Here is a 27,955-nt window from a genome sequence, read left to right as displayed (position 1 = left end):
TCCGTGAAATTTTGCTAGTAGTGTTGACAGGGCTTCCGCAAAAAATGTATCTAACCCGAGTAGGTAAACGTGTCTTATGCACCCCTCCCCCTCCGGTACGTTCACTTGATGGTTTTTATTGATGTTTCAAAACGAAATGAGAAGGGGGCGGCAAAATACAAGCGGCCCATGGGCGGCAAGTAGATAAATCCGGCCCTTATCCATACATGCTTCGTTTTTAAAAAAAATCCCAATAATGAACAGAAGATAGAAAAGACCTTAAATTGGAAATGTTGCAATTACGATGGGATGTTTCAAAGTAGGTTTTTTTTTACAAACCGATGTGGCAACAAACAAGGCTGAAATGATTCTTTTTCATGCTTGGAAGAATCCAGTGATCACGAGGAATTACGGTCTCTATATTATTTCGCATAACGCCGATCCCGAGACAGTTTTCCGGCTCCTCCCATATGCAAAACTATTATCTAGCGCCTCTACGGGCAAATCGGAAATGCTGATCTCGGGTAACGTTATTCGTCCACGTTCCAACGTTCCTGTCTGTCGCGTCGGCGGTCCTGCCTTGCTCTCTTACTATGACCCGAATGACTTTGTATGCAGGATGTACATTGAAAGTAGAGTTATTCGGGAGGGTGCAATTTGTCGTTGGGCAGATAATTTCGAAAGATCTAAGGTTATCACGCAAAAAAAAAGCGCACGGCGTCACTCCTCCCGCGGTTATCATTTTCCAGATGATCTGCTCGGCAATGTTACACGTCTAGGGTACCGAGTCACTTGTTAAGGTAACTAAGCTACGCGCATAGGTGTATCCTGTGCGTGTAGCAATTGTAGCATAGGTACCTATTTTCCTCATTATTGACCTAATATTCTCATAAAGTTTTTAAATAATGGTGAAGGAGACATAGCTTCCGATCTGTGGCTTGATAAATACGAAAAATGTGTATTAAGGCCGCTAAATAAATGCGATCTCAAAGTGACGGAAATGAGTAAAGCTGGAAAAAAGCCAACAGAGACTTTCGTTCGGTGGGAGAAAAAACTTCTATCTAAGAAACGCTATGGTAAGTATAATTTTCTTATTTTTTTAGTACTTTTGAATTGCATTCTTGTTTGCACACGGATCGAAACACCCATTTAATTCAGCCAGTCTCGCTACTCTCGATTTTGCACGGAAAAAAATTCAAATAAATAATTTCAAATTACTTTAAAGCTCTGTATTTTGCTCGGCCTCGTTTTGGTATATTCTGGGTTGAATCAGTATACTCACTCGTCATTTCGTCTCCGCGAACGACTTTGAAATCGGATGATGTAAAACTGATTGGGTAGGTGTACCCGCACGAATACTCCACCCAGCCATTAACTGTGATGAGCACTGTCATCACAAAAGGCGAGTATTGCAAAAGCTCTGATGGAATCCTCACCCCTACCGAGTTCCGAAGGGACTTACACCGTGCAGAGTGTAAGTGAACACAAGACCATTGCTGCGATTAGTTGCAAGTTTAGGAATCACTCAAGCCTAATTTTAATTGAACATATTTATCGTTGTATTTTCCCACACTGGAAAAAAAAACATATTGGATCTGGAGTCCAGACTCATGAAAACATTGACAAGAAAAATACTCTTGATTCATTCGGATTTTTGCTTGAATCAAACGAAATCCGCTTAAATTAAGAGGCTTGGTTCTTGATTTAAGCTAGATTCTGATTAAATCATGGGTGCTTTTTCTTGTCCATGTTTTTAAGGGTTTGGACTCTAGATCCAATGTCTTTTTTTTTTGCCAGTGCATCGTTATATTTTCCCACATCGTTACCTTCCAAAGTATCACAAGCGGGTTGCTACGTTTGAAAATTTCCGCCGCCAATTTATTTTTTTACAGTAAAATTTTTCAAGGAAGCTGTCCGACAATTTCACTAAATTTTCCTTGTGCTGCCGATAAAATCCAGTGAAATTTTCGGACAGCTTCGTTGAACAATATCCCTGTAAAAAAATAAAAATGACGGCGAAAATTTGGAAACTTCGCATGGGGCTTGTGATACTTCGACCGGTAGGTGACGATATGTAATCCTTGGAGGTGCTCTGTTACGTGTCACCATGTCATCCAAGCTTTCGGCTTTTTCCTGTTCCTGTGTTTCTTGTTCCTGTTCCGCCTGACCTCATCCCGGATTGGAGAAAGAGCATATGAGCGCCAAAAATCAAGGTCAACGGATGATCTCGTTGCGCGTCCCTTTTCACGTCATTTGAAACGGCGACCCGGGCCGAGGCGCATACTCGGCGCTGCTCTATTATTCCCGGCTGCCCAAGCGTTACGTCGAGCGGGCTTCCTCTATTGTTGCTGAATTAGAATAGTCAAAATACGCTCGTCCGACCCGACCCGGCGCGGCGCGGTTAGCGAACACCTCGGAAAAAGCCTGGCTACCTCATCCTCGGATCTGCACGACCTTCGGGCCTGCTGGACCAACGAGCAACAAGGAAGGCCATGGGACAGCGCGATTGCAGGACAGGGAATCATGCTTCAGAATCGGACTACAGGCAAATGATCTAACAATAAGTGAAATAAAAGAAGCTAGAGCAGTTTTCTGGGAGCGGTCTGGCCTGGTCCCCCTTCACCCACTCGGAGAAAAAAACTTCGTGCATCGGACCCGAAGTTGAGGTCATATGGATTTCTGAAGTTTTGAGTGCTTCAGTTTGCCTGCAGTACTTTGTCCACTACTTCATGTAAAACTTAGGACCGTAGCAGGCGGTTCTAGACCTTCATGTTTGTGGATGCTGTGTTCGTTGGAACTCAAAGAAGGGTCTGTCTAGGGATTTTTCTTTCGTAAGAAGCTTCATCAAAATAATGCACGGAGAAAAAAACTTCGTGCACGGGACCCGAAGTTGAGGTCACATGAATCTCTAAAGTTTTCGGACCACGCATTCGAAAACTTGAGGTCCAGCTGCCGAAGTTAGGATCAGACATTCAAAAACTTGAGGTCCAACTGGCAAAGCTCGGGTCAGACACTTGAAGTACTTCGGTACGTACCGGAGTACTTCAGATGTGTGACCCGAACCCTTCGGTATGTACCTAAGTACTTCAGATGTCTGACCCGAACTTCGGCAGCTGGACCTCAAGTTTTCGGATGCGTGGTCCGAAAATTTTAGAGACCCATATGACCTCAACTTTGGGTCCCATGCACGAAGTTTTTTTTCTCCGTGCAAGATTTTGATGAAGCCTCTTACGAAAGAAAAATCCCTAGACAGACCCTTCTTAAGTTCCAACGAACACGGCATCCACAAAATTGAAGGTCCAGAACCGCCTGCCACGGTCCTAAGTTCCACATGGAGTAGTGGACAAGGTACAAACTAAAGCATTTCATTACATATTTTGCACTTTAAAATTTTACTCAGCAAATGATTTACGAAACGGAAAGTTCGAAAATTAACTCTTAAAATAGGTGTAAGACTATAAAACTATCAATAGTCAAAAAACAATAATACAAAAGACGTAGTTTGTACAGTTCACACTCCGCATACGAGCTTTAGATATAAAGTAAGTAGAATCGGACATCAAATTGAAAAAAAGGGAAAAATCTAGAATGAACATAGCCAAAGACAGGGGAGACGTAATTGGGCCTCGTTTTCTTAAGTAATCTCCCAAATTTGAGCGACACCTCATTAACAACATAGAGCGGAGCATTGAGAGTTCACGCCTCGCGGCATCGCGCCTTCAATCTTGCAGATGCAGCAAGGACATCCATCAAGCACGAATAGATGTATTTCTGCGCCGTCATCAACGCGCGTCCTTTCCCTTGCTCTATTTCCATGTTGTTTTGGTTCCGTTTGTCTTATTAAACACGTTAAAATCTTGCTTGGGACTGTCCTCATTAACAACATAGAGCGGAGCATTGAGAGTTCACGCCTCGCGGCATCGCGCCTTCAATCTTGCAGATGCAGCAAGGACATCCATCAAGCACGAATAGATGTATTTCTGCGCCGTCATCAACGCGCGTCCTTCCCCTTGCTCTATTTCCATGTTGTTTTGGTTCCGTTTGTCTTATTAAACACGTTAAAATCTTGCTTGGGACTGTATGTTGGAACTTTTTGTTGCTTTCATCGTTTTCTGCATAAAAATGTGAAAAGGAAACACATGACATCATGATTCACCCAAGTAGCGCAAGGACATGAAATATTGAAAGAATTTTGCGCTTCAGTGCAATGAAATTGCTGTATTTATGACAGGGAATAGCAATATTTTTACATCATTTGGTCAATAAATGCTGAGTTTAAACAATAAATAAAATAGGAATTCCCATGTGTGAGAGAGACAGGCAATTTGTCATGCAAAAAATTGCTACTTATTTCAAATTTATCATAAACAATATCAAAAAGAGTAACCCCTTTAATCAGGAGACAGACGACATACACAAGACTCCGACATAATACCATGTAATTGCAATTAATTGCAATCTATGCCACTTGAGTGATTCAAACCTTGTAGGTACATGGACCTATTAATATTTCATCTATGAGTTTTCTGACTTCCATAAATTTTTATTTTTGGTCACAGTTTGTTCTACTTGGACTAATTTGCACGCTTTTGCGGCTTTTGGCAGGTGATGATCTCAAGATGAGCCAGCTGAATTCAGATGTTAGAAAAATGACCCCAATTTCCATATTCCGGGAAGGAGTTGTGAATGTTCCCGTTTAAACAATGTGAATGTCCATTTTTTGTCACAGCTCGTTCAAACGATTCACAGCACAGGGCCGATATGCACGACTTATGCGGGTATTGACAACTAATAGTCTGAAGATGAGCCCGTTTTACTTACATTTAGATTAACTCACGAGGGATTGAACGAGAAATGAGGATCTTGTTAGAGGGCGCAAAGCAACCTTTGGCAATTGGCTGCGTAGTGGCCTCGGGGATCCCCCTACTGTATACACAAGAAGCAAAGCTACTGCATTTCCTCTCAAAGTGCATTGGGGGGGGGGGGGGTTTGCTCCTCTCAGGGTGCATTTCTGCTAGCACAGGATCAGTGGGTTTTTATAGATGTTAGTATTGAGAACATAATTAGGATTGAATTAGGTCGGCGCTGTGGCCTGCACCGCTGGATGCCAGCGTTGAAAGAGCTGCTACGCATCAGATCAATTACGAGCATGAGTCCAACTGTGCTTCCTATCAACGACGCCCTCACCCCGAGCGCCCTTCCTCCCCGACGCCCACCCTGGTGACCTTCCCAAAGGAGGCGAAGGGATCAGCCGAAGTCGAGGCAACATTGCCTGGTCTTCCTCCTTCAGGATGATGACATAGATCAGTCACAGATGTACCAAAGATTCGCGTTTCGATGAATATCGAAAATTTAAGAATTTCCGTTGTCATGGTTTCTTTGAGACGATTTTTTTTAACCAAAAGCACTTGGTTGATCGACCAAATTATTGTTAAATCGATCAAAATCGTAGGTTACTCTGCAGCATATGAGGATGAAAAAAGTGTCCTTCTGATCTAATGCAATATTGGGTCTTAAGGAATTTTCTGCACTTTTTTACGTTTACAGTAACATGTAAATTTTAGTTTCTCATGCAAATAGTCGTTCATGTCAAAAACTAAAGTAGAGAAAAGGGGGAAGAGAATATTTCAGAAATAATTGTGCGTAAAGTTTGTAAAAAGACACTTCAGGTTGAGCGAGAAGATACAAAAATTTACATCTCTCTCATTAGCCTTAGTTTACTGCGAAGGCACAAGACAAAATGGGGAGGCGTGCAACAGTGAATCACTGGGGAAAAAACACATTGGATCTACTCTAGTCCGGACTCTTAAAAACATCGACAAGAAAAAATATACTCTTGATTTAATCCGACTTAAGCTTAAATCAAGAACCAAGCCTCTTAATTTGAGCGGATTTCCTTTTGATTTAAGCTTAAATCTGATTGAATCAAGAGACCTTTTTCTTGTGAATGTTTTCAAGAGTCTGGACTCTAGATCCAATGCGGTTTTTTTTCCCAGTGATCTTAAATTTGCGAAGATATCCCGCAATACCACTTTATTAGTTAAAATAGTTGCCTATCTGCAAAATTAATTTATCGGCACGACGCGCGCATTGACACGGTGCAAAGTAGCAAAAATAATAGCTGATTTGCAATCTTATCTTATTAACGAAACGTAATGCCGCACTATGCAATGCGGCTTCAATTGGACTGAGTTAAGCAGAAAGGAACCAACCCACATTTTGGAAAAAATTGAGTTATGAGTGGTTTTGAACTCAACCACTGCTCTACTATCTATCGCCAAAAATTCAAAGTTTTTCTTGGAGCAAATTTTGCAGAAATTGAACTTAAAGTTTATCTTTTACATTGATTCTTATGCAGGAGCCAAACTTTAAACCTCTTTTTCTCGGTTCGATCCCGTTGTGGCTTGGTTCCTTTCTGTTTAACTCCGTCCAATTAGTGAGGATACCCCGCATATCATGCACCAAGTCGAATATAGGTGCCTGCTTGCAATCCTCAATATAGGTGAATGTACTCTTGTACTTTTGCCAGTACTAGCGCATTTGACGATCACCAATGCGATCCAGGGTCAATTCCGGAGGCTTGTATCTGATTTTCAAAGCGGTTGCAAGTGTTCGACCCAAACATTTGGTAGATATGACCCGAAGAAAAAATGACCAAAACATATTAGTCACCCTTTTAGGTAACTTTATGTTCTATTTCCCATGTAAACACAAAACGTGGGTTTACTTTTCCTTCTTGCAAGGGGAAAAAACTTCGTTAAAGCAACCTTCATAAGCTAACAATCAGAAGGGGCACAAACCTTACCAAAGAGCATATATTTGATATTTTCGGTCTTTTCAATTAGAAACCACACCGGGACATTCCGAAACTTAAAAGTTTTACCTCCCGTTGATATTAAACAAATACCCAAAAAAACTCATCAAATTTTAACGAGACGATATACCTTATCTAGGAGTTTTGGGAGGACCGAGTTTTGTAGCGGTTAGGCGTCGCAGAGCGCCAGAGAGCGCTGTGAGAGCGACTCTTATGTAATGTATACCATATCAATAGGTGAAAAAACCCGGCCTTAAAAGTCAACCGTTGCAGCGATAACCCATTAACCGCCAGGGAGAGGACGGAGAGACGGAGTGGCAACAAGATATCATATACCTTATCTAGGAGTTTTGGGAGGACCGAGTTTTATAGCGGTTAGGCGTCGCAGAGCGGTGTGAGAGCAACTCTTATGTAATGTATACCATATCAATAGGTGAAAAAAACCCAGCCTTAAAAGTCAACCGCTCTAGCGATAACCCATTAACCGCCAGAGAGAGGACGGAGTGGCAACAAGGTATCCGTTGCATTGTCACGAGAGGATCAACACCTGTTCATGCTCTTCTTCACTTTTTTTTGTTACCATTTCTTTTTTACCTCGGCCAGCCTTGCTCCTTTCCGGTACACTATGCCAGTTGAACAAGCAGGGAGCAGCGGCGCGGTGGGGCGGGGGCGCCGCGCGGCTGAAACGAATGTGTAATACCAGAAAAGTTGAGCCGGGCCCGCGGTGGAAAAGGAGGGAAAACACAACACACACCGGTGCGGCCGGGCCGTCAGTCTGAGTCGAGCGGCGAGGCGCATCTGGTGTTAACATGGCAGTGTGCGGTGTGCACTCATCCGCGCTGGGTTTTTTGTAATTTCCGCTCCAGATCAGTAGTGTGAACGGTGTGCAACTCCTGTCCGGTGTGCTTGGTGCTCATCCGAATCGCGAAAAGTGCGTTGACCGCGCCCGCAAGTGCCTCCGTGCAGTCCACTGTGAGTGAAACAAATCCAACGGGACGGATACCACTTTAACGCACGATGGAGAGTTTGCAAGTGTCGGGAAATCGGTAGATTTCGAATGAAATTGAAACGATTAGAACAGCGGGTGACGAGGCTTTTTTAACGCAGATGACACCGGGACGTTTCGGCCGCAAACACCACAGCCTTCTTCAGTTGGATGGAACATCAAAAATTAAAAAACTTCATGATTTAAAAACAGAGGAACGACAGCAGGATATTAAACATTCATTTTGTTTTGGAAAGGCACAACCGAGTACTTAATTTTATTTTTTTCTAAAAGTAAGTATACGTCATATCGTAATTTTTAGGGAAAAATAAAACAACATGATAGGAGGGTAAATGGGTCCGCGAGCGCCCTTGATGGCGGAGGACCCCCAGGGGCGTAGGCCCTATTTTTAATAATGTGTATCCAACTGAAGGAAGGCTGTGGTGTTTCCGGCCGGAACGTCTTGGTGCCATTTGTGTTAAAAAAAGCTTTGATGCCCGCTTTATTGAGTGTTTGTGCGTGTACCTTTGTCACGGGTTGAAGAGCATTAAAAAATATTTCAAATGAAACCGCGCTGAAAAAAACTCCGGTTTTGCAGGCCGTACTTACGGGCTATCATACGAGTAGACGTACCGTCCGTATTCCAGGCTGAGAGGTAAAAAAATCCGGACGTAGCCACCCGGAGCGGTCGAAGCTCCAGCACCAGGAACTTTCGGCATCTGAGCCTGGAACGGACGGTATGTGTAAATAGCCTGTAACCTTTTTTTCAGTGCGGTACGTTTAAGGGCTTGAAGCGAGGAAATATACTTGATAATTGGACAATATTGAAGTAAATGAAACCGAAAGATTAATTCCACTGTGGAGCGAGCGTCTAATTCTCGTAACAATATGGCTATTTTTTTCATGTGAAGGTCCGGTTCTACCACCTCTTATTAAAACAGATATAGAAAATTTTCAATTTTTTTTAAAGGGAGGCGGTAGTTTAGGACTTACAAATTAGATTTCAAGTTCAAACGACATTTCAACGTAGAGAGGAAATTTCGGAACGAAAAACCTTGTCTTCCGGCAAAAATACCTGTCAACTTTTAAGTATTGGATATATTTTAAACGGAGGTACCTAATAGAACCGGTAGTTTGCAAATTCTCCATCATGATTCACTAATTGAATTTGCACCAGAATCTTTGTGTTATTTACAGTAGGTCTTGAAGATAATTTATGGTGTGCTTTAGTTTGGTTATGATAAAGGAAGTAAATAATGATGAGAAAATGATTGTTTCACCAGAAAGGCCAGCCAATATTGGACCAGTTGCGCTGGTCATTAAATCTGTATCAACAGCTGGAGCTTAGAGAATAACCAAAAGTGTGTTCGAAAGTCTCCAGGCATACATGACCAAATAAGAAACACGCTGTGATTTTATCTATCACGTTGCTGCATTCTATGATTTCCATCACCTTACAATTAGTCTCAAGCTCATCTAACTATAGTATGCCGTAAAAGTCAGTTTCATAGCAGTCGATGATTGGTAGCATTTGCATTGGTTGCTCCACATGCGTCAATGATAAAATCAAATTAGGCGAAACTAGGATACATATGTATAGATATGCACTGTTAGAAATCTCGAAGAGAAGTTCCATGTCCATTATGATACGAATAACGAGTAAAATTCTTGGGGTTCGTGAGGGCAAGACGGGCTCCAGGGTGAGACGCTGGGACGCACACCAGATTTTGACTCCGAGATTTTTAAAAGTCGGTGCCAACGTGCGCGATGTTTGCATCATTACTGGATCTGGAATTCGGCATTTGAAGGGATTTTATGATTACTCATCGATTTAATGGATTTAACCGATCAAAGACTAACACGGGTTGATTTCGCACCGTGACTTCCTTCCTCGGTCCGGTCATGGAGTGCAGCGAGACCACTTGAATTGGAGGGCCCAGCACACCAAGTTACAACAAATATGAACTCAATTCGTTTACAAATCGAAGAGCAAAGCGCACGCTGCGTAAAGTTACACTGCCTTACTAAGGAAAAACGCCGTGCCTAAGGGACATTCGAGAGTTGCCAAATTTCTGTCAATAAAATGCTCATTTTGAGGAAAGTATTGATTATCCCTTGAAATTTTCAGGATTTTTCGGTGGAATTGCGAGCAAAATTATTGGAAAAATTGGAAGGAAAATATTCAGTAGTTCACCAGGAAATTCGTGTTTTAGCGAAGGAAATTCGGCAACGCCTGAAGGTTCATACAGCGTTCTTCCTTAGCACGGCAGTACATAGTTAAAAGCTCTTAGCATATACCTTTAAAAATTTAATGAAAGACGACACCAGCAACGCTAAACGCGGTCATCGTTGAGAAAAAAGGGAAAAATCGTAAGGCAGCAATGTAACTTTAAAAAATGAGAGAAAAAATTATAAGTAAGTATGCTTGTACAATTACTGATCATGCCTCGCGATGAATTGTGAGAGATGTCGAGAGAACGTTAATTCTATTTTTCTTACTAGTTTCCTGAGGGGTAGAGGGTAGTGCTGGGAACTCACGTCAAGGTGCTGGTGGCGGAAATTCTTTCCGGTTTAGAGATGAAATTATGAGTTGAAATCAAATGAAAACGTATGCTGTGAACTCAAACAGATAATTAGTCGAAAATAGCCGTTAATTAACGTTTTCTCACGCGCCGCCTTCGCCGTTTATTTGTCTAAAATTGGAGTACTTGGTGGATAAAAAATTTAAAAGGAAAATGTAAACATACAGCATGCTAATTTATCCGAAACATCTTATTCCTTTTATGGTCGTTTTTTCTTGGAAATTGTTGGCGGATTGCCAAGGACGCGGAACAGGTCGTGGAGCAAGATTTGGACCTGCTTTCCCAGGAATTAAAGAGTTTTTGGCCAGGAAGACAAATATACATTTTCTGTCAACTGCAATAATTTATCAACTGTCGGTTTAGCTTAAAAATTACCAATATTTATTTGAGAACTTTCAATTTGATTACGTTCTACTTTCTTCCCTAAATTTATACACCATAATGCTGTGTAATAAGCAAAAGTCTCTGTTTTAAACCATCTAGCTAGATCATCCGTAGTAGCAACGACTGTTGAAAAAACGTATGGAAAACTCGTAAATTTTAAATGTTTGGTATAGGAAACTTTTCTACCTAAAATTTCCAAGAGTATCTCAGGAAAATGTATGTAAACATAGCGTCAATAAACTCTTGAAATTATATCATCGGTAGTTTTCCAGCACTAAAAATGTTAGAAGAGACGTCGAAAATAACCCATAAAAAATACTTATTTCTTTAAATAATGTAATTCTGGAAAATGTGTTTTTTTCAAACGAAATTAAGAAAAATCGGTGAAAAGTCTGCTTCATCAGATCTGAGGAGCGTCGTCAGGAATTAAAAGGTAGCAATCAAAAGAAAGGCAGCTTCTCCCACGCGGCGCCCCACAGCTGAACGCAAAGCCAACGCACGGTGTGGGGTATGACACGCGCCTCGCGTAAGATGTCATTCACACCATTCGACAATGCACTAGATGACATGCGTTTCCGCCTTTGGTGTCTACTGCTGACTGCATCCAGTATTTCTGCAATAGCAGCATCAGAATCTGGTGCCTGCGACAGGGCATGTTGCATAGAAAACCCAATTAATTTAATCCGATGCTATGAATCTAGAAATTCGTGATTTCAGTAACAAGTATTATGGAAATGCAATGACCGGACCGCATCATTGCTTCGGGACTCTTGCATATTAATCGAAATTTCGATAAATGAAAATACATTATTAAGAGATTTGAAATTCTACTTCTTGCGCGTAATTTCTGGAAGCACACGAATTGCAAATTGGTGGGTTTTTGTTAAACCTCAATAAATATAGAGAAAACAAATAGCACGGCTAACGCACAAGAGAAAGAACTAAAATGTTTCGGCTGGAGATCCAGCCAATCTCGGCTGGATACCACTGAAAATAAAATTAAAAATCTCTAAAATAAAATTTAAAAAAATAATTTACCTGGTGGCACCTTTCGGACAAAAAAAATAACAAAATGAAAAATGAGGAGAGAAAATTAGGGTAACAACAAAAAAGAGATGATTTTTCTTGTTTGAAAGGTGCTATCCCTTACTTTTTTACATACGGAGATTTTTCATATCACTATCCAATTCAGGACAGCTGGATTTCCAGCCGGAATCAGCTCGTGTTTCGGCCACGGGTTTTGTTTTTGTATACCTATTGAACTGCCTTTTTAACGGGCTGCTCAGGGGCGCGATCTCATTTTTCTTCAACTCCGTCCATATGCCCTACTTTAAGTTGTCCGAAGAGACAACCATGTTAAAGCCCGTATGAGGTACGGAGTACCGCGATGGAGCGATACCCGTGCGAACCCTAACGTAGCTTTAATACTTCGGGACTGTAATTAATTCATTAATGCCGGGATACGCTGCGATATGTGTCACTGCTCTTTCGTAGCGCTGCCAAATTCTTAAAAAATTCTCCCGGGTTCGCACCAACGCAACGTTGGAGACCCCGGTCTTCCGGCTGGGCAATGGGCAACGCCATCGTCTTCGGTGAACCGGGCAGCGAGATGTCCCGCACGATAACAAAAGAAAATAGCCCGAGCCCATCGCAAATTAGTCATTCATAGCCACACATGGCCGCGATCCTGCACGCGATTTGTTCTAACGGGGTTTTTTATCTTTATTATTTGTCTTCTTCTTTACTTCATGTAGGTGGTTAACCGCATCATTTTTATAGTATGACACTGATTAGCCGTCCATCAACCGAGAGTAGGAGGAGGTTCTGCCGATGCTATGCCGTGCAAAGTCAAAACCCCGAATTGCCGAGCGGTTTTTTATGGGAGATACACTGTTTTCGCCTTAAGCAGCGGCGTTGTTCCCCTTACTCCCTCATTTCAGTCTCCGGCTAACAATAGAAATGGACGTATTTCTATCAAACGGAACTATGTGCATTAAGGCATGAGCCCTGAGACCTATAAGAATACACGCATAACAGGGCTCACGTCATAATGCACATAGTTCCGTTTGATAGAAATACGTCCAAATAATAGAAGTCGCTCATGGAGAGACTCGCCGAAACGCGGCAGTAATGATTCTCGAGAACACGCGGCGAGTTAACGTCAAACCGATGCAGAAAATCCAATATCCAGCTTTCTCACGTTGAAATTATACGACCTTTCACTGAGTACTCCTGGATGGACTGCTTCTGCCACAATTTCTCCCATTTTCTAGAAATTACATCGAATACCGTAAGGATCGGTGGACGAAGTCAGAACTTAAGGTGATTCGATGGTTGCAATTTGTTGTGTCAAAGCGACGTGCGATATATCGCATCAATTCGTACCATAATTTCAGCTACTTGTCATTTTTTTCGAATTTTGAGATTGCACTTCTGTTATCATGAGACTAAAGAATTCATGTTCCGAATTTGACAGAGAAATTCAACGTAATAAAGGCAGGGTTTTTTTTAGAGGAAAAATATCGCATTCGATACTGATATCGAAACTGTGCTCGTATGCGATATTTTTCCTCTTGAAAAACCTGCCTTTATTACGTTGAATTTCTTTGTCAAATTCGGTACATAAATTCTTTAGTCTCATGACATCAGAAGTGCGATCTCAAAATTCGAAAAAAATTACAAGTAGCTGAAATTATGGAACGAATTGATGCGATATATCGCACGTCGCTCTGACACAAAGAATGGCAACCGTCGAATCACATTAAGAGCACTTCACAGGCCCAGAGATGGAAAGTGAAATTTCAGAAGGCTCGAATAAATTTCACAAGATTTGAAAATTGTTAATTTCCATCGGAATTATTCATTAAACCTTCGGAAGTCCGGAAAAAGTTTCAGACGGTCTTCCTATCGAGGCGGCAGTATTATGTTACCCGGCCGCCACGGAAATACGCTCCTAAGGTTCCGTAGTAAGGTCCGGAATCCGTACCTAAAAAATGTGATCATGCTGAACCACACGAGAGATCGCCGAGACGGCAAATTGCAGGAATCACTTCATAAAACTTTAACGCAGTGCAGAAAAGTAGCCATACGATCGCCGAGACGGCAAATTGCAAGAATCACTTCATGAAACTTTAACGCAGTGCAGAAAAGTAGCCATACGATCGCCGAGACGGCAAATTGCAGGAATCACTTCGTGAAACTTTAACGCAGTGCAGAAAAGTAGGCATACGAGTTTGCTTGACGCATGGGGACCTTACTATTTGAGGATGTCTTCATGCTGAACCACATCAGAGATTTTTAGATCTTTAGTGGCACACATTTGTTTTTTGCCTGGAATATCGATCAGAGGAAAACGCGATTCGCTACAGCTGCGAATGTGGCAATGTTGCTGCAAAAAAAGAGGTTGCCCAATCCTTGTACGGGAAAATGATGCGAAACGCGTAAAATTATTGAATTACGCAAAAAGTTGTGTCCAAAAGAGCACTTTCCGCTTCCTCTCATATAAAATACTAGGGGGCTACGCCCCCTGGCCGCTACGCGGCCCAACCCCCCGAAGGCGCTCCGCGCCATCAATGGGCCGCTTCGCGGCCCTATTTTTACCCTCCTATTAGTATTAGTTTTATTTTTCCCCTAAAAAAATTCGATATGAGGTATACTTAATAGAGTGAAATAATTTTTGGTTTTGATGAATAAAGAAAAAAAAAATTTTGAAATCAAAAGGACGCGTTTTGGAATGACTGCTTGATGAAATATTACAGTAAAACAACGATCTATTTAAATCGGATAATTATTTAAAGTCTCTGGAGGCGGGGATCGAACCCACACCTTCATCAATGTGGACGCTTCCGACGTCGTAGACGACTCGGCCACCGCTCGCCATGAAGTATCTGGCGGAAATCTTGTGTACATAATAAGTGTAGAGCTGATGCGCAGGCTACACACCTACTGCGCAACCTCCTCGACCACTGCGCATCCTCCCTAGTAGCACAGCTCCCCTATATTATACCCATAATATACATATATATACATATTTTATAGATGTTTTATACTTATATTATAAATATATATACCTATTTTATACCTATAATCTACCTATATTATAGGTATAAAGATTATATTAGTTTGCGCTATATTCTACATATATTATAGGTATAAATATATATTTTATACCTATAAAAGATGTATTAGGAATTTGTAGGCCGGTCCTGCTCCCCACCCCCCTCCCTTCAAAAATTTCCAGGACAATGCCCCCTCCCTAGGCTATGTAAGAGGTGAATGGTCTCAATGGTCCTTACCCCTACTTTTGATCATGATTAAAGGCTTGCGTATTAAACCTGCAAGATGAAAATGTTGTTCTATTAGGAGGGTATGCATGAGCTTTCAAAATATACTTGATGCCATGGGTTTCACTGCGACGGAAGACATTAACTTGTTGAGCTCTGGACATGCAACACAAAATGGATAGGTAAATGATGCAACTCACCTGCGAAGTTCAAAGTGGTTTTAAAAGGCGAAGTAGGCTGATGAATTCAACAACTGCGAAATGAATTTTAACAAAGTCTGCCTGGTTTGAGTTTGGATCAAACGGTCAGATTCTGTTAAAAATCTTATACGAACAGCTGTCCATTGATAAGTAGACATTCACATTTTGATCTGGTGTAATTTCAACATTCTTCATCTTACTTGCCACGGATCATACAATGGAGCAGAACTTAATACAATGAGGATGATGAGTAACTACAGATCCTGCTTTACATTACCTACATATGGTACCATTATCCTTGATTTTCCGTGCATTTCCCAATCATTTCTCATTACGTAATCTGACTCTTAAAATTGCAACACTTATCAGCTTCACCTAATTCTAGCCGTATCGGAAGTCAATCTCAGCCTACATTTCCATGAAAATCATACTCGCCTGAGTAATGAAGAAAGCAGAAACTCATGGTTATCGTCAAAGCGATCACTTAATCTGTGTCTTCTCTTAGCTGTGTCCAGGCACATTGAGCAATCTGCTTAAGATACTTAAGTTTTTCATTCTCTTTACCTCTAGGATTGTGAAAATGCTCAAATTGATGTTATTTGTCATGGTTTCTGGGGTGGTTAAACTAGACTGCGAAATATTGCATTGAGTAAATCAAGTATCTTGGCACGTCTCGAATTTTTCGCCTGAAAACAGAACAGTTGCCCCTGCGCACGAAGAATCATTCTAAACTAAAATATTGGCAACACTCAGAGAATTTAAAGCAAGATCTTTTTTGAAAGAAAAAAACCTTGCATTCGATGGAATTAGCAATAACTGTATTCGATGCAAATTTCTCTCCAAAAAGGATCCTGCTTTCATTTCTCTGTATTTGGCCGATTTTATGGATTGAATTATTTTTACGGCTCATGCCCAGGGGCTGTTGTTATTTTTTGGCTAGGAACCCAAAATCTGCCAAGATATTTGACTTGATCATTGCGATATATTGCACGCCAGTTTTAACACCCCAGAATATGACATATCACCTTAATTAAATTTTTCTACACAAAGAGCTGCCACTTCAAGGAGAAACCACACCGAAGTACACTAGATTTAATGTGAGAAAATGACTGAACACAGAACATAACAGACCGATAGATTTACACCCATCATCAAATAGGCATTGATTAACTCTCATCAAGGGCATTATACACGGTTATAGGCTTAGAACAAAAGCCATCACAAATTGAGACTAAAGTCAAGTATTGTTTATGTCATCACCCATCAGTACCTGTATAGTGCCATCTGACTGCATGAATTAACCTGTTAAGTAGTGCTGATTCAGAACTGAGCAGAGATTGACATTTTTCTCAGCATACGATGGCTCTGTTCCAATGAGCGGGCTCTACTCCCACTGCGGTATCATGTGAATATACTTCAATGAAGCAATTTAAGAGAAGGCGCACCTTAATTTTGGTGAATGCCCCATTATCAATTTTAGAATACTTCTGGTAATGCTTCTTGTTCACTGATGCGAACAGAGCCTAGCTTGCAGTGCTGAAAGAATGCGTCAGGCTGCAAGCTGTGTTGCTTATAACTGAAATACCTGCTACGGCTCTCTCTTATCTTCCTGCTCTCATTACCCGAATGTGATAATGATTGGATGACATTACCATGAACTAGCTTAAGGAGAACACCATGTATGTGCTTATGCAATAATAACCAGAGAGGAGTTGCTGAAAGTCATACGAACAATGGAATTAGCGCCTGTAGAGGAACATAGATACAGCCATTACTCCTAGAGAGATTGGGTAAAAGGTAATAACTGATGCACATGGAAACTTACAGAACCAGAAAATTTTCCTAATCAGATTTCAACGAGTATGATTGTGTTATGTAGGTACCACAGATTAGGTTAAGAAGATCAGATGAAGATGTTCACGCCAGAGGCTTCTAAATCACTGAGCACGTGAAGTTGCTTTGATCGGTGTTTTTGAAAGAAATAATTGAGAATTACAGAGAAAAAAGACACACAATACAGAACCAAAGAATTCTCGCGGCCTCTGAAGGAGCCAGGAGCACATAGAATTGAGTTTTAGTTCGAGCTTTAGAGCTCATTCGACCATTTACCCTAGGGTAGCAAACCATTCATCACGAATTCACGAAACAAAACCACAGATCCCCAAAATAGTAATGAGACTGGTAAGTATCTATGAACCGAACCACACATTTGTGAAATTACGAATTACATTACACAGGTACTTGATACTACACTTTCAGTAATTACACGCCAACGGTCAAAATGAAGTGGATGTGGATTGTGGATTGGAAAACCGTTGGCCGTTGCCGTTGGTTGAACCGCTGGCTTGATGGCAGCCATCTTGAAGATTTGCTGTGACGTAGAAAGGTACACGGACTGGCGCGCTGTTCAAATTTTCCGCGATCCTATTCCTAGCAATCAGAATGGTTCATTTTTAGCTGTGCCGTAGAAATTATAATGGGACAATAAATCGCATTTTTAGTGATGCATGTATATTCATAGATTGGCACTAACCGTCACAGCTGTGCCCGTAGTACGTACGTGCAAAATTCAATTTTAAGTTCCTCCAGTGGAAACTAGTAAGACTGTAATACATATTCTAACTCTTGAACCCTGCAAATTTTGGGGACTTTCAGTTTCACCTCCAAAAAGCTACACTGGAGAACACGTTATTTTTTGGGGGGACGGAGAAAAAAATGGGGGGGGGGGAGACAATTGAATTTGGAAGAAAAATCTTTTTTTTTGGAGGGGGGAAATTTTCTCGGGTTATGGAGAGCACAATTATATTAATTCGTCCGACAGGGAGACATATTTTCTAGGGGTGGCGGGAGGAATTTTTCCTGGGGTGGGGGAGGGGAGGAGTATTCTCTTAAGGAAAAAGAAAAATTTCCTGGGGGTATTTACCAAGAAGTAAAAAAAAAATCTCCCCCCCCCCCCCCCATTTCAAAGTTGAGGAGTATAGCTCGTTAGAAAAACTCTTGCATTGTACCCCTGGGGAAGTGAGAAAAAGGCGTGTAGTACCGATCCCCCCTGCCCTCCAACAATGAAAAATCCCTACCGACTACCTACCCTCCCTCCCTCCCCAGAACCCAAGGAATTTTTGACATTATATTATACATAGATTATAAATATAATATATATATTTTTATACGTTTTTTATAACTATAATATATGTATTCTAAAATTTTATATTATACATATATTATAAATATATTGTACATATAGTATACATATAATATGCATATAATATAGAATGACCTTTTCAACCCTCAGCTCAAAATATATTATATATATTTTATACTTATAAAAGATATATATTAAACATATATTATAGAATGCTCTATATTATATGTATATTATATGTATAAATTTTCAGATGTGCTACTAGGGCTCCCGCGCATAGCGGTAGCAGTCCCGGAGCACTCTGTAAATTCACTCACTTTAATAACGTGATTTTAAAAAAACCTGGGTCTTTTTTCCAAAATCTGATTAGAGCGGGCTCATCTAGAGCCTATTACCTGTCGATTTACGCAAAAATCATGGAAATCGGCCCAGTAGAATGCTCAAACGAACTATGACAAAACACATAAATTTACATTGTTTATATGGGAGAATTCGCAACTTTACCACGTAATATAAAAAAACCTGGGCCATATTTTCAAAATCTGAAAAGAGTTGGCTTATCTAGAGACAATTGCCCGTCAATAGCCGCAAAAATCATGAAAATCGGCCCGGTAGAACGCTGGAACTAAGCGTCACCAGTTTCGCAAAATTAGGAGGTCTTGGAGCTTATAGTATAGATAGATTATTTGCGGTCTGAGAATGCACTGGCGGATCCAGCAAATCGGCAACGTTGTTTTTCTCCATTTAAACCTATGGAAATGTATCGATTCTTAGAGGGGCCAGATGCTCCGACAAGAATCGATTTTCTCCAAAGGTTTAAATGGATGAAATCCGGTGTTGCTAAATAGCTGGATCCGCCTCTGTGAGAATGTCCTCTCGAAATAGTTGAGCACGACAAAAATAAAGGAATTCCGATTAAGTTTGGCAACTCGCTAACTGAGGCGCCTCCGATAGACCCGCCTTCCACTCTGGAAGCGCGATCTAATTTTACCTTCAATTTGCATTTAAAAAAGGATGACAAATAAAAAAATAGGATCTATTACCGTTAACTAGGGCCTCGCACGCTTAAATGGGCAGGTGTGTTGCGGCACGGATAGAGATAAGCAAGATTAAACGATTGCGACAAACGTTGCATCAGCCTGGAACTAAGGCGACACTGGGAGGCGTGGGTGTTTCAGCGGAAGAGTTAAAGTTCGTGATGGTTCAAACAATAATACCGTAAATAGGAGTCATTGTCAAGGTCGATCTTCAGCCTCATTCGCAAGAGGCGAAACGAATTTAAGCGGAATGCAGAAGCTTGCTGCGTATACTCGTATTATTTTTTATCTTGATTATCGCGGATAGACATATTTGGTTACCGCTCGCCTACTAGTTTTTGCTGGTGATTCGCTCTACTTTGTCCGTATGCGCCGTAGAAATGACGGTATTTATGTCAGTTAGAAACGTCTTAAGCACTTGAAATTGCACGGAGTGTCCTTAGCAAAGGTTACGGGCATAGGCGGTTCTAGACCTTCATGCTTGGGGGTGCCCAGAGGTAGAAAATGTCGTAGACCGGCCCCGAAGGGGAACGGTCACTCAGGGGAGGCCTAAGTTTCGGCCCTCCTTTCTCTTTTTCTCTCCTTCCTTTCTACTTAAATACCTCTAAATTCAATGTAGAAAATTTTTAGCAAAACTTTCCATCAAAACTACAACCTTACCATAAAAAAACAGTAGAATCTTTGTAAAACATGGCTATCAATATTAATTTTTCAAGTCATATCAACCTCATGATTTACCAGAAGTCAATTTTCGACGAGATCTCCCCTCCTCCCACCTTCCTTTGCCCATGATCATTGAATACTGGACACCTGCACATTTCAAAAATTTATGAAATACAAATATTGCCAACTGTTTGCGCTTCATAATGCGATTTTTTCTCGACGTTTTTACTTGCCCAAAAGCCTATTTCACGGTTCCGATAACCGTGCTTAATTTTTGCTTGGGGGTGCCCGGCACCCACTGGCACCCCCGTAGAACCGCCTATGGTTACGGGTGTGTAATCTTAGAAGGGGTGGATTGCAAGGACGTTATTATACGTCAGGGTTTTTCTTCGCGGATAGAGGGGTACCCCCTTGACCGCTTCGCGATCCGATCTCTGAAAGCGCCTCGCGCGTTATGCGTTATTGCTCATACGATTTTATGTTTTAGAGTAAGGTATAAGCAGAAAATTTCTTTCAGACCCTTTAAAATTGAAATATTCATATTATACCGCATGAAAAAGCTGTTGAATGAAACGATGAAGTCACTGTTTCCTAGGATGGAACTTTCATTTATATTTTTTTCAAACTTTTACTAAACTTAGAATAATAACTTGAAAAGCGAGTTTGGTGAGTTCATAAATTACATCGCACTTTTTCGGATTTAGGACCCCCTCCCTCCCCCTTGTAACGCTTTTGTGACGTAAGTCCCTATCCGTTACGCAAAAACATAAAGGCGTTATGCTCCACTGGACACCCTCCCCCTTAAGCGTTACGTAATTATTGGACGGCCCCTAAGACATGATCTGTCCAGCAATATCTGTAGTTCCAAACCCCGACTCAAATACTCACTTTCGCCTCATAATAACACTATCAATTACTTGAGAACAAGTAATTGATGGCAGTAAAAATTAGACTTTATAATGCATATAAGACTTCAAAAGGTGCAAGAGTTTTTGAAAAGCAATGAAATCATAATTAAATCAATGAAAATTAGAGCCTATTTTTTTAGACAATTTTTATCGGTGGTTCAAGCAAGTATACATCCCTCATGAGATAAAAGGAAGTAACATAAACGCGGAAATGTTTAATTCTATACATTGTGAATAGCTGAAATTAGCAGTTCCTATATACCTTGGCATTTGTAAAAGGTACTATGACTTCCGAATAAATGCATGCTCGGTCATACATTAGGACGAACAATTATTTATAACATGTTGAATCAAAAATGTAGTGTTTCGAAAAAAACCTAAGAGTCAGAACCTCGTGATCTATCAAACTATCCAAATGCGAGTGAATGAACTAAAGGAAATAAAATATGATGGATGGATGGTAAGTAATGAGTAATACAGCGTAATGGATGGATAAGCAGAAAAAGATTGTTTTTTTTTTCTTTCTTTTTTTTTTTGTCGCACTATATTAAGGCGTTTCTTTTTTTCGAGCAGGAAGTTGGACATTGTTCACGGAAGTGCAAATTTTGCTGTTGCGGAATCACATCCGCCCGTGACTTCGAGGGGTGCCTCGTACTTCTACAGATGTTTACTTGCTAACGCGTTGCGTGCTCTCACGCGCGATTCTTCATCATACTTCAGAGGAGCGTGAGGACGACTGCTAGAAAATGACCAGCATGGGATTAATGATGGTAAGTGCGACATTAATATCGGTAGCGAAGCGAGAATGAGCAACTATCGATATTTCCCCATTTGAAGCTATGGTAAAGAATCGATCATTAAGGTATCCGTTGCAACCACCCTGTTTATCGATCATTTTCCATAGGTTTAAATAAGTGATAAATCGATACATCACAAAGCACACAGAAAAAAATAGATGGTGTGCTGACGACAAAACCTTCTGTTCACAGGGCTCCTACAGTTTCTTTGTTACACTTACAGATTTTTTCTGTTGTGAGAGCAGAACTTCAGTCGTGGGAACAGAGTACTCTGTTCCCACGGTTTTTGTCGTCAGCACCATCTATTTTGTTCTGTGCACGTCACACCACTGATTAATAGAAAAGCAAGTCAATATTTTAGATTAGTACTTCCCAAATACTATAAAAAGACTATACTTTTAAGGAAATTTGGTGTTTCATATGTATTTTCTTCCCAGGAGAATAGATATGAAACACCAACTTTTTTTCCTGCAGAAACTTGCTTCTTATTTGATGTGAGCAACAACAAAACTCGTCGGAAAGGAAAGAAGCGCCACGGTTTTTAAATGGGGCAAGAATAGATCTTGAGTATCATCACTCCATCCAGGCTTGTTAAATAAAAAAGTCAGAACGGAACCTGCAGAAACTTCATTTGAACCTGGCGGATAATGATGGTTGTGGAAACTTACACTGGAAAAAAAAAACCCATTAGATCTAGAATCCAGACTCTTGAAGACATTGACAAGAAAAAGGACTCTTGATTCAATCAGATTTAAGCTTATATCAAAAGGAAATCCGCTCAAATTAAGAGGCTTGGTTCTTGATTTAAGCTTAAATCTGATTGAATCAGGAGTATTTTTTCTTGTCGATATTTTTAAAGTCTGGACTCTAGATCCAATGTGTTTTTTTTTTCCAGTGTGGTTGTGGAAACTTAGATGTTGTTTGCTACCAAGCAATAAGCGTAACGTACTTGACTCCACGCAGATTCCTATACAGGTGGGACGTGGGAGAGCGCTGCTCGCGGGATATTTTGCAATATATACCTTCAAAATTGAAGGCGCGGAGGAAACATTGAATCATGCACGATCTTAAACCATTGGCGCGCTATTTAATTCAGCTTCTATTAGTGATCTGTTTATCATTGCCACTTCTTACTAAATGAACTGTTTTAATATAGGGTGTGAAGAAGGTCCAGGGCAAGACTCAAAAGATGGACAGGTCTCTACCCATCACAATTGATCCAGCATTCCGGTCCGTTTCAAAAAATTCCACGAACTTCTTGATATGGAGGGTGGAGGTGAGGTTTTCAAGGCATTTTGCATGATTTTTTCCTTTTCGCTAGGTGAACTCGACGATCAAAGATTTAATCGACAATAATTGTCGAGGCTCTAAAGAAGGTATAACCTGTGCGCTCCAACTACCCAACTTCAACTATACCTAAGTGGTAAAAACGAAGCCAATGGATGGCTAAATCACCTCACCACTCCCAAACTTTCCCGCAGATGGGCATTATTTGTGCCAGAAACATTTTAACTAATTCAATTATTCCTTTATGGGTCATGTATTGTAAAATAATTTCATAGAAGAAGAAAAGTTAAGAATAGCTTATATTTTACGAGATTTTTTATCAATTTATTTCCAGGGTTAATTACACACTGCGAAACTTCTCTACTAGGTACAAACGATGAAACGCGAAAATGCATGTGAAACCTGGGGTAGAACGAAGGTTTAGGTATAAATTTTCCTCCTCTATCGACCAATAATGTATGGTCTCTCTAACTTATCCATGATAAACCAAATCATTCCACACTCAGGTTATCCGCACAATAGGTAAATTTCTCAACAATATATTTTACGCAACAACTTAGAGAACGGTTGGATTGCTGACATTTGCTACACTTTAATGAGTATTTTCAACTGCTATTCAAGGGAAAATGAAGGCTATGAAGGATAAATAAGTATCAGATGGTTTTTATTCGCCGAAAATGATGGTACTTCTGCTGAATGTTAAAGTACCGCTTTTACCTTTCCAGAAAATGCAACTTTTACCTCTGGCCAAATCACATTACGGAACATTTCATACAGAAGATGCGTACATAGTCTACGTAGCCGCAGAGCGCGGAAAAATTGCTAGTCATGACATGCCGGTAGGTTGAAGATTATTACCTACTTTCTCTCAGTATTATTTTTTCTTTCATACTTGTTATGAAGCTAATATCGGACCCACACAAAACTGCACAGTAGGTGAAGAAATAAGTCCAAGAAGAAAATTTTTGGTGCCGAAAGACAAGTAAGTACTTAAGGACACTTTAAAGGTCCAAGTTGGAACAGATTCGCTAACTTCAATAACCTTCATGAAAATTGACTGTCCTTAGTAAAAATTGAGGATTTTAGAGTTACCGAGGTGGTGTGTTTTCGTTCTCACCGATTCCATTGAGGATTGCTGGTTTTATAAATGCTCTCCTAAACATGGGTTCGAACTGACAAGATCTACATCTCATTCAATTAGGAGTGTCTTTTGTATACATGACAAGAATTCTAAACATTTTTGAGAAATTACAATCTTGAATCATGTTCTTAGTGAGGAAACTGAAATGAACTCGCAACGCGCAAAGTGGGAAAAGGGTTAGAAGTTTGATTAGATTCCAGAATCCCTGTCTTTCCTCTATATACCCAGCTCCTGAATTCACGTAAACGATATGCCAATATTCTCCGACTTCAATAAATCAAAGATCCATATGCACTGAAAAAGAATACTCCGCCCGTGAAAGTCGAAATTACGGGCTAAATAGACATACCGTCCGCGTTCCGGGCTCAGAGGCCGTAAGTCCAGGCGTAGCACCCAAAGCAACTGAAGCTACGGCTCCAGCACCCGGAACTTTCGGGCTCTGAGCCCGGAACGAACGGTATGTCTATGTAGCCCGTAACTCATTGTTTCAGTGTGACTATGGCAGGTACTAAATTTCTTCCATATACCTATTGTTGTGTGCCCCAACATGCCTATATCTATCTATACCAGCCTGGCGCCTGTCTCTCCTTTTCATCCTCTCAACCCCGCGCCAGGCACCTCCCTTGTCCGCGATTCCGCGACCTCGGAACTCCCGTTAGCCCGGTACCGCCTGGCACGGATGATTCCCTACCTGTTTCTTTCCCGGCTTTCCCTTCATGATGATCATCCCCTTGAACAGCAACCAGGAGACAGTAGAGCACACTCTGATTTTGGCATCGCTAGGGCCACCACGCCGCGCCGGGATCGCGACCTCCTGACATAGTCACATAGCAGTTAGATTTGTTGTCACCTCACTGTACGCCTATCGACTTATACATAGTTTGTACCCACGATACCTGTAGTTGTCTTTTCGTTCATTCATCATACCCATATTCGGTACCACCACGGTACACCTACGTACACTGGCCCAGCACCAGAACATTACAGTGGCGCAGTCGGTAAAAGAACTACTCCCTTGAAAAAGAACTCTCCCAACCATTCTGGCAGTCGTCTGGCAGTCGAAAAGAGGATGAGAAGACGGACATCCGAGCACTTCGCCTATTTTCTGGACATACTTCCATCAGGACTGCATCGTCGCGAAGTTTATCGAAACTAAACATTTTCTGGATACACTACGGCCAAGACCACACCGCCCAAAGTTCAACGTTTCAAAGCTCATCGAAATTTTGTGCAACATGTGTAATTTAGAAAACCCATCGCATTTTCTAAGTGTTATTCTTCCCTCGTTTTCCGGTGGTGACAGACACAATTATGGCGAATTCGTTGAATCATGTGAAACTATCATTTATTTTACCAAGCCTTTGCTTCGAGAGCAAGTAGTCTCTCAAATTTTAATTCCAAAATTAGCTTCAAATCTTAGCCATAAATTAAACGCAAATTCCATCAATTCTTGGGAAACTCTCAAGCATGCTTTAATTTACAACTTTCAGAGTGATTTAAAGTCTAAGTTACGGGAAAATTTTGGTAAGTACTGTCCGCAGTGTCAAACTACAGAACATAATCATTTAAATTGTAAAATTTGGGTAAGTCTGAATGTAGACACTATCTCTGATGCTAAACCTCCTTGTGCATTCTCCACGGATGAACCTCAATATTGTCGAAGATTAATAGAAATGGTTTCTCCCAGAATTTCAAAACTTACTGAAAACGAATATGATTTCTTAATTTGTGTATTTAATTTCGTCAAAAACGCCCTTTCCGAGCAAGCTGCAGTATGCTTCTTTCTAGTCATAAGTGAAAAGTTACCTCCAGTTATTAAAAATAAAATTCCAGAAGACTCATTTGAAAATTTAGAAACTTTTATGGAGACTCTGAACAAGCAGAAGCAAAAGAAAACATCTTCAATTTCTAACTCAAAATTCGCATATCCAAATAGGAATGTAGGATTTTTATCAAGCTACAAATATGATTCAAATCTCGATCAACTTTCAAATTCCATTTCCAACTGTACTTCTATTTTTGTTCCTGAATCAAATTTTACATCAAATCCTGATTCCTTTTCTTTCGAAACTCCAGACCATCGATTAAATCCTGATTCAAATTTTAAAACTACTTTTAAGTCGATCACTTCCTCAAATTCAAATTTTCATTCTAATTTTAAGTCAAGTCGTTATTCAAATCCTGATTCAAATTTTAAAACTACTTTTAAGTCGATCACTTCCTCAAATTCAAATTTTCATTCTAGTTTTAAGTCAAGTCGTTATTCAAACCCTGATTCAAATTCTCATACGAATTTTGATAGTATTAATTCAAATTCTCCTTCAAACTTTGGATCAAATTCTGATACAGATATTGAACCTAGTCTTAAGTCAAAAAAGATTTTAAATTCTAATAATTTGAGGTCTTTGAACTCGCACTCAAATTCTCAATCTAGTTTTAAGTCAAATTCGCCTTCAAATCCTCATGATCAGTCGCCGAACTCTGATTCACATTCAAATTCTAACTCTAGTTTTAAGTCAAAATCTGCTTCAAATCCTAATGATTTCAAGCCAAATGCTCATTCGCATTCATATTCTTACTCTAGTTTTAAGTCAACATCTCCTTCAAATCCTCATCATATCGAGCCGAATTCTGATTCGCTTCATTCAAATTCTTACTCTAGTTTTAAGTCCAAATCTCTCTCAAATCCTCATGATATTTCTTCGAATTCTGATTCGCTTCATTCAAATTCTTACTCTAGTTTTAAGTCCAAATCTCTCTCAAATCATCATGATACTTCTTCGAATTCATATTCAAATTCTCACTCTAGTTTTAAGTCAAAATCTGCTTCAAATTCTAACGATTTCAAGCCGAATCCTCATTCACAGTCAAATTTTAACTCTAGTTTTAAGTCAAACTCTCCTTCAAATCCTCATGATATTAGGCCGTACTCCGAATCGCATTCAAATTCTGACTGTAATGTTAAGTCTAGTTTTACTTCAGATCCTCCTGAATCGGATCCCACATCTAAAGAAGGTCAAAAACTCCCTTCTAATAATTTTAATGTTAATCTTAAGGAAAATCGAAATCAAAATAATTCTAATCAAATCAAAACTCTTAGTTTTAAGCAAACGTTGCATCAAACTTCATTGTCCGAAGATTCTCGCAAACGTACATTTAGTACTACTAGGCATAGCATAGATAATCATAGTATCGATAAGCATAGTATTGATAATCTTTCCAATACTCTGAACTTATCTGAAAATACTACTTCTTCGCCTGATCCTTCGATCGATTCAAGCACTACTTCCATGTGTCCCAACTTTAACCTTAGACCTACAGATTCTACCTTTGAACTCACCAAGCCATTGTTAAATCCTGATCTTAAATCTTCTATGAACAACTCAAGGTCATTACATTTAGATTCTAGCTCAAATTATGTTCATGAAAATCAAAATTTTCTCAAACCTGTGTACTCTGAAATTTCCTCTTCTGCTTCAAAATCTTCTATTAGCCATTCATCAAATAGTGACACTTTCAACTCTTCTAACGTTCATCCTGTTACTTCAGACTCTAAAACATACGTTCTTGACAATCGAAATTTATTAACTACATTTTTCCCAAATTTAAAGATAAAACATTCAAAAAGCAAAAATACTAACTCGCGTTCAAGTCGCATACATCATGATATTCAACAGCACCCAAGTTATCGTTCCCCTTCAAAATTCGGTAATCAGCAAAACTCAAGCTCGTTATATTTTTCTTATTGTAATT

The 27,955-nt window shown here is 40.2% G+C and overlaps 1 protein-coding gene across 4 annotated transcripts in view; it reads left to right on the top strand.

Annotated features, from left to right (window-relative positions):
- The window catches only part of LOC109044549 (advillin), a 52,060-nt gene that overhangs the window by 3,696 nt on the left and 20,409 nt on the right, over positions 1–27,955 (top strand). The window contains exons 1-4 of one of the 4 annotated variants that reach the window (XM_072299582.1): positions 7,484–7,765; positions 21,551–21,747; positions 22,931–23,050; positions 23,787–23,900. In XM_072299582.1, coding sequence (XP_072155683.1) covers positions 21,724–21,747; positions 22,931–23,050; positions 23,787–23,900 — 258 coding nt within the window. In that variant the 5' untranslated portion in view covers positions 7,484–7,765; positions 21,551–21,723. Of the gene's footprint in view, positions 1–7,483; positions 7,766–21,547; positions 21,748–22,930; positions 23,051–23,786; positions 23,901–27,955 lie in introns of those variants that run through there. The other 3 variants (XM_019062342.2, XM_072299580.1, XM_072299579.1) reach the window with 3 other exon arrangements.

The sequence above is a fragment of the Bemisia tabaci genome, chromosome 4, assembly GCF_918797505.1.
Source record: "Bemisia tabaci chromosome 4, PGI_BMITA_v3".
Lineage (NCBI taxonomy): Eukaryota > Metazoa > Arthropoda > Insecta > Hemiptera > Aleyrodidae > Bemisia > Bemisia tabaci.
Note: the sequence above shows the minus strand (reverse complement) of the source record. Positions and strands in the feature narration are given on the sequence as shown.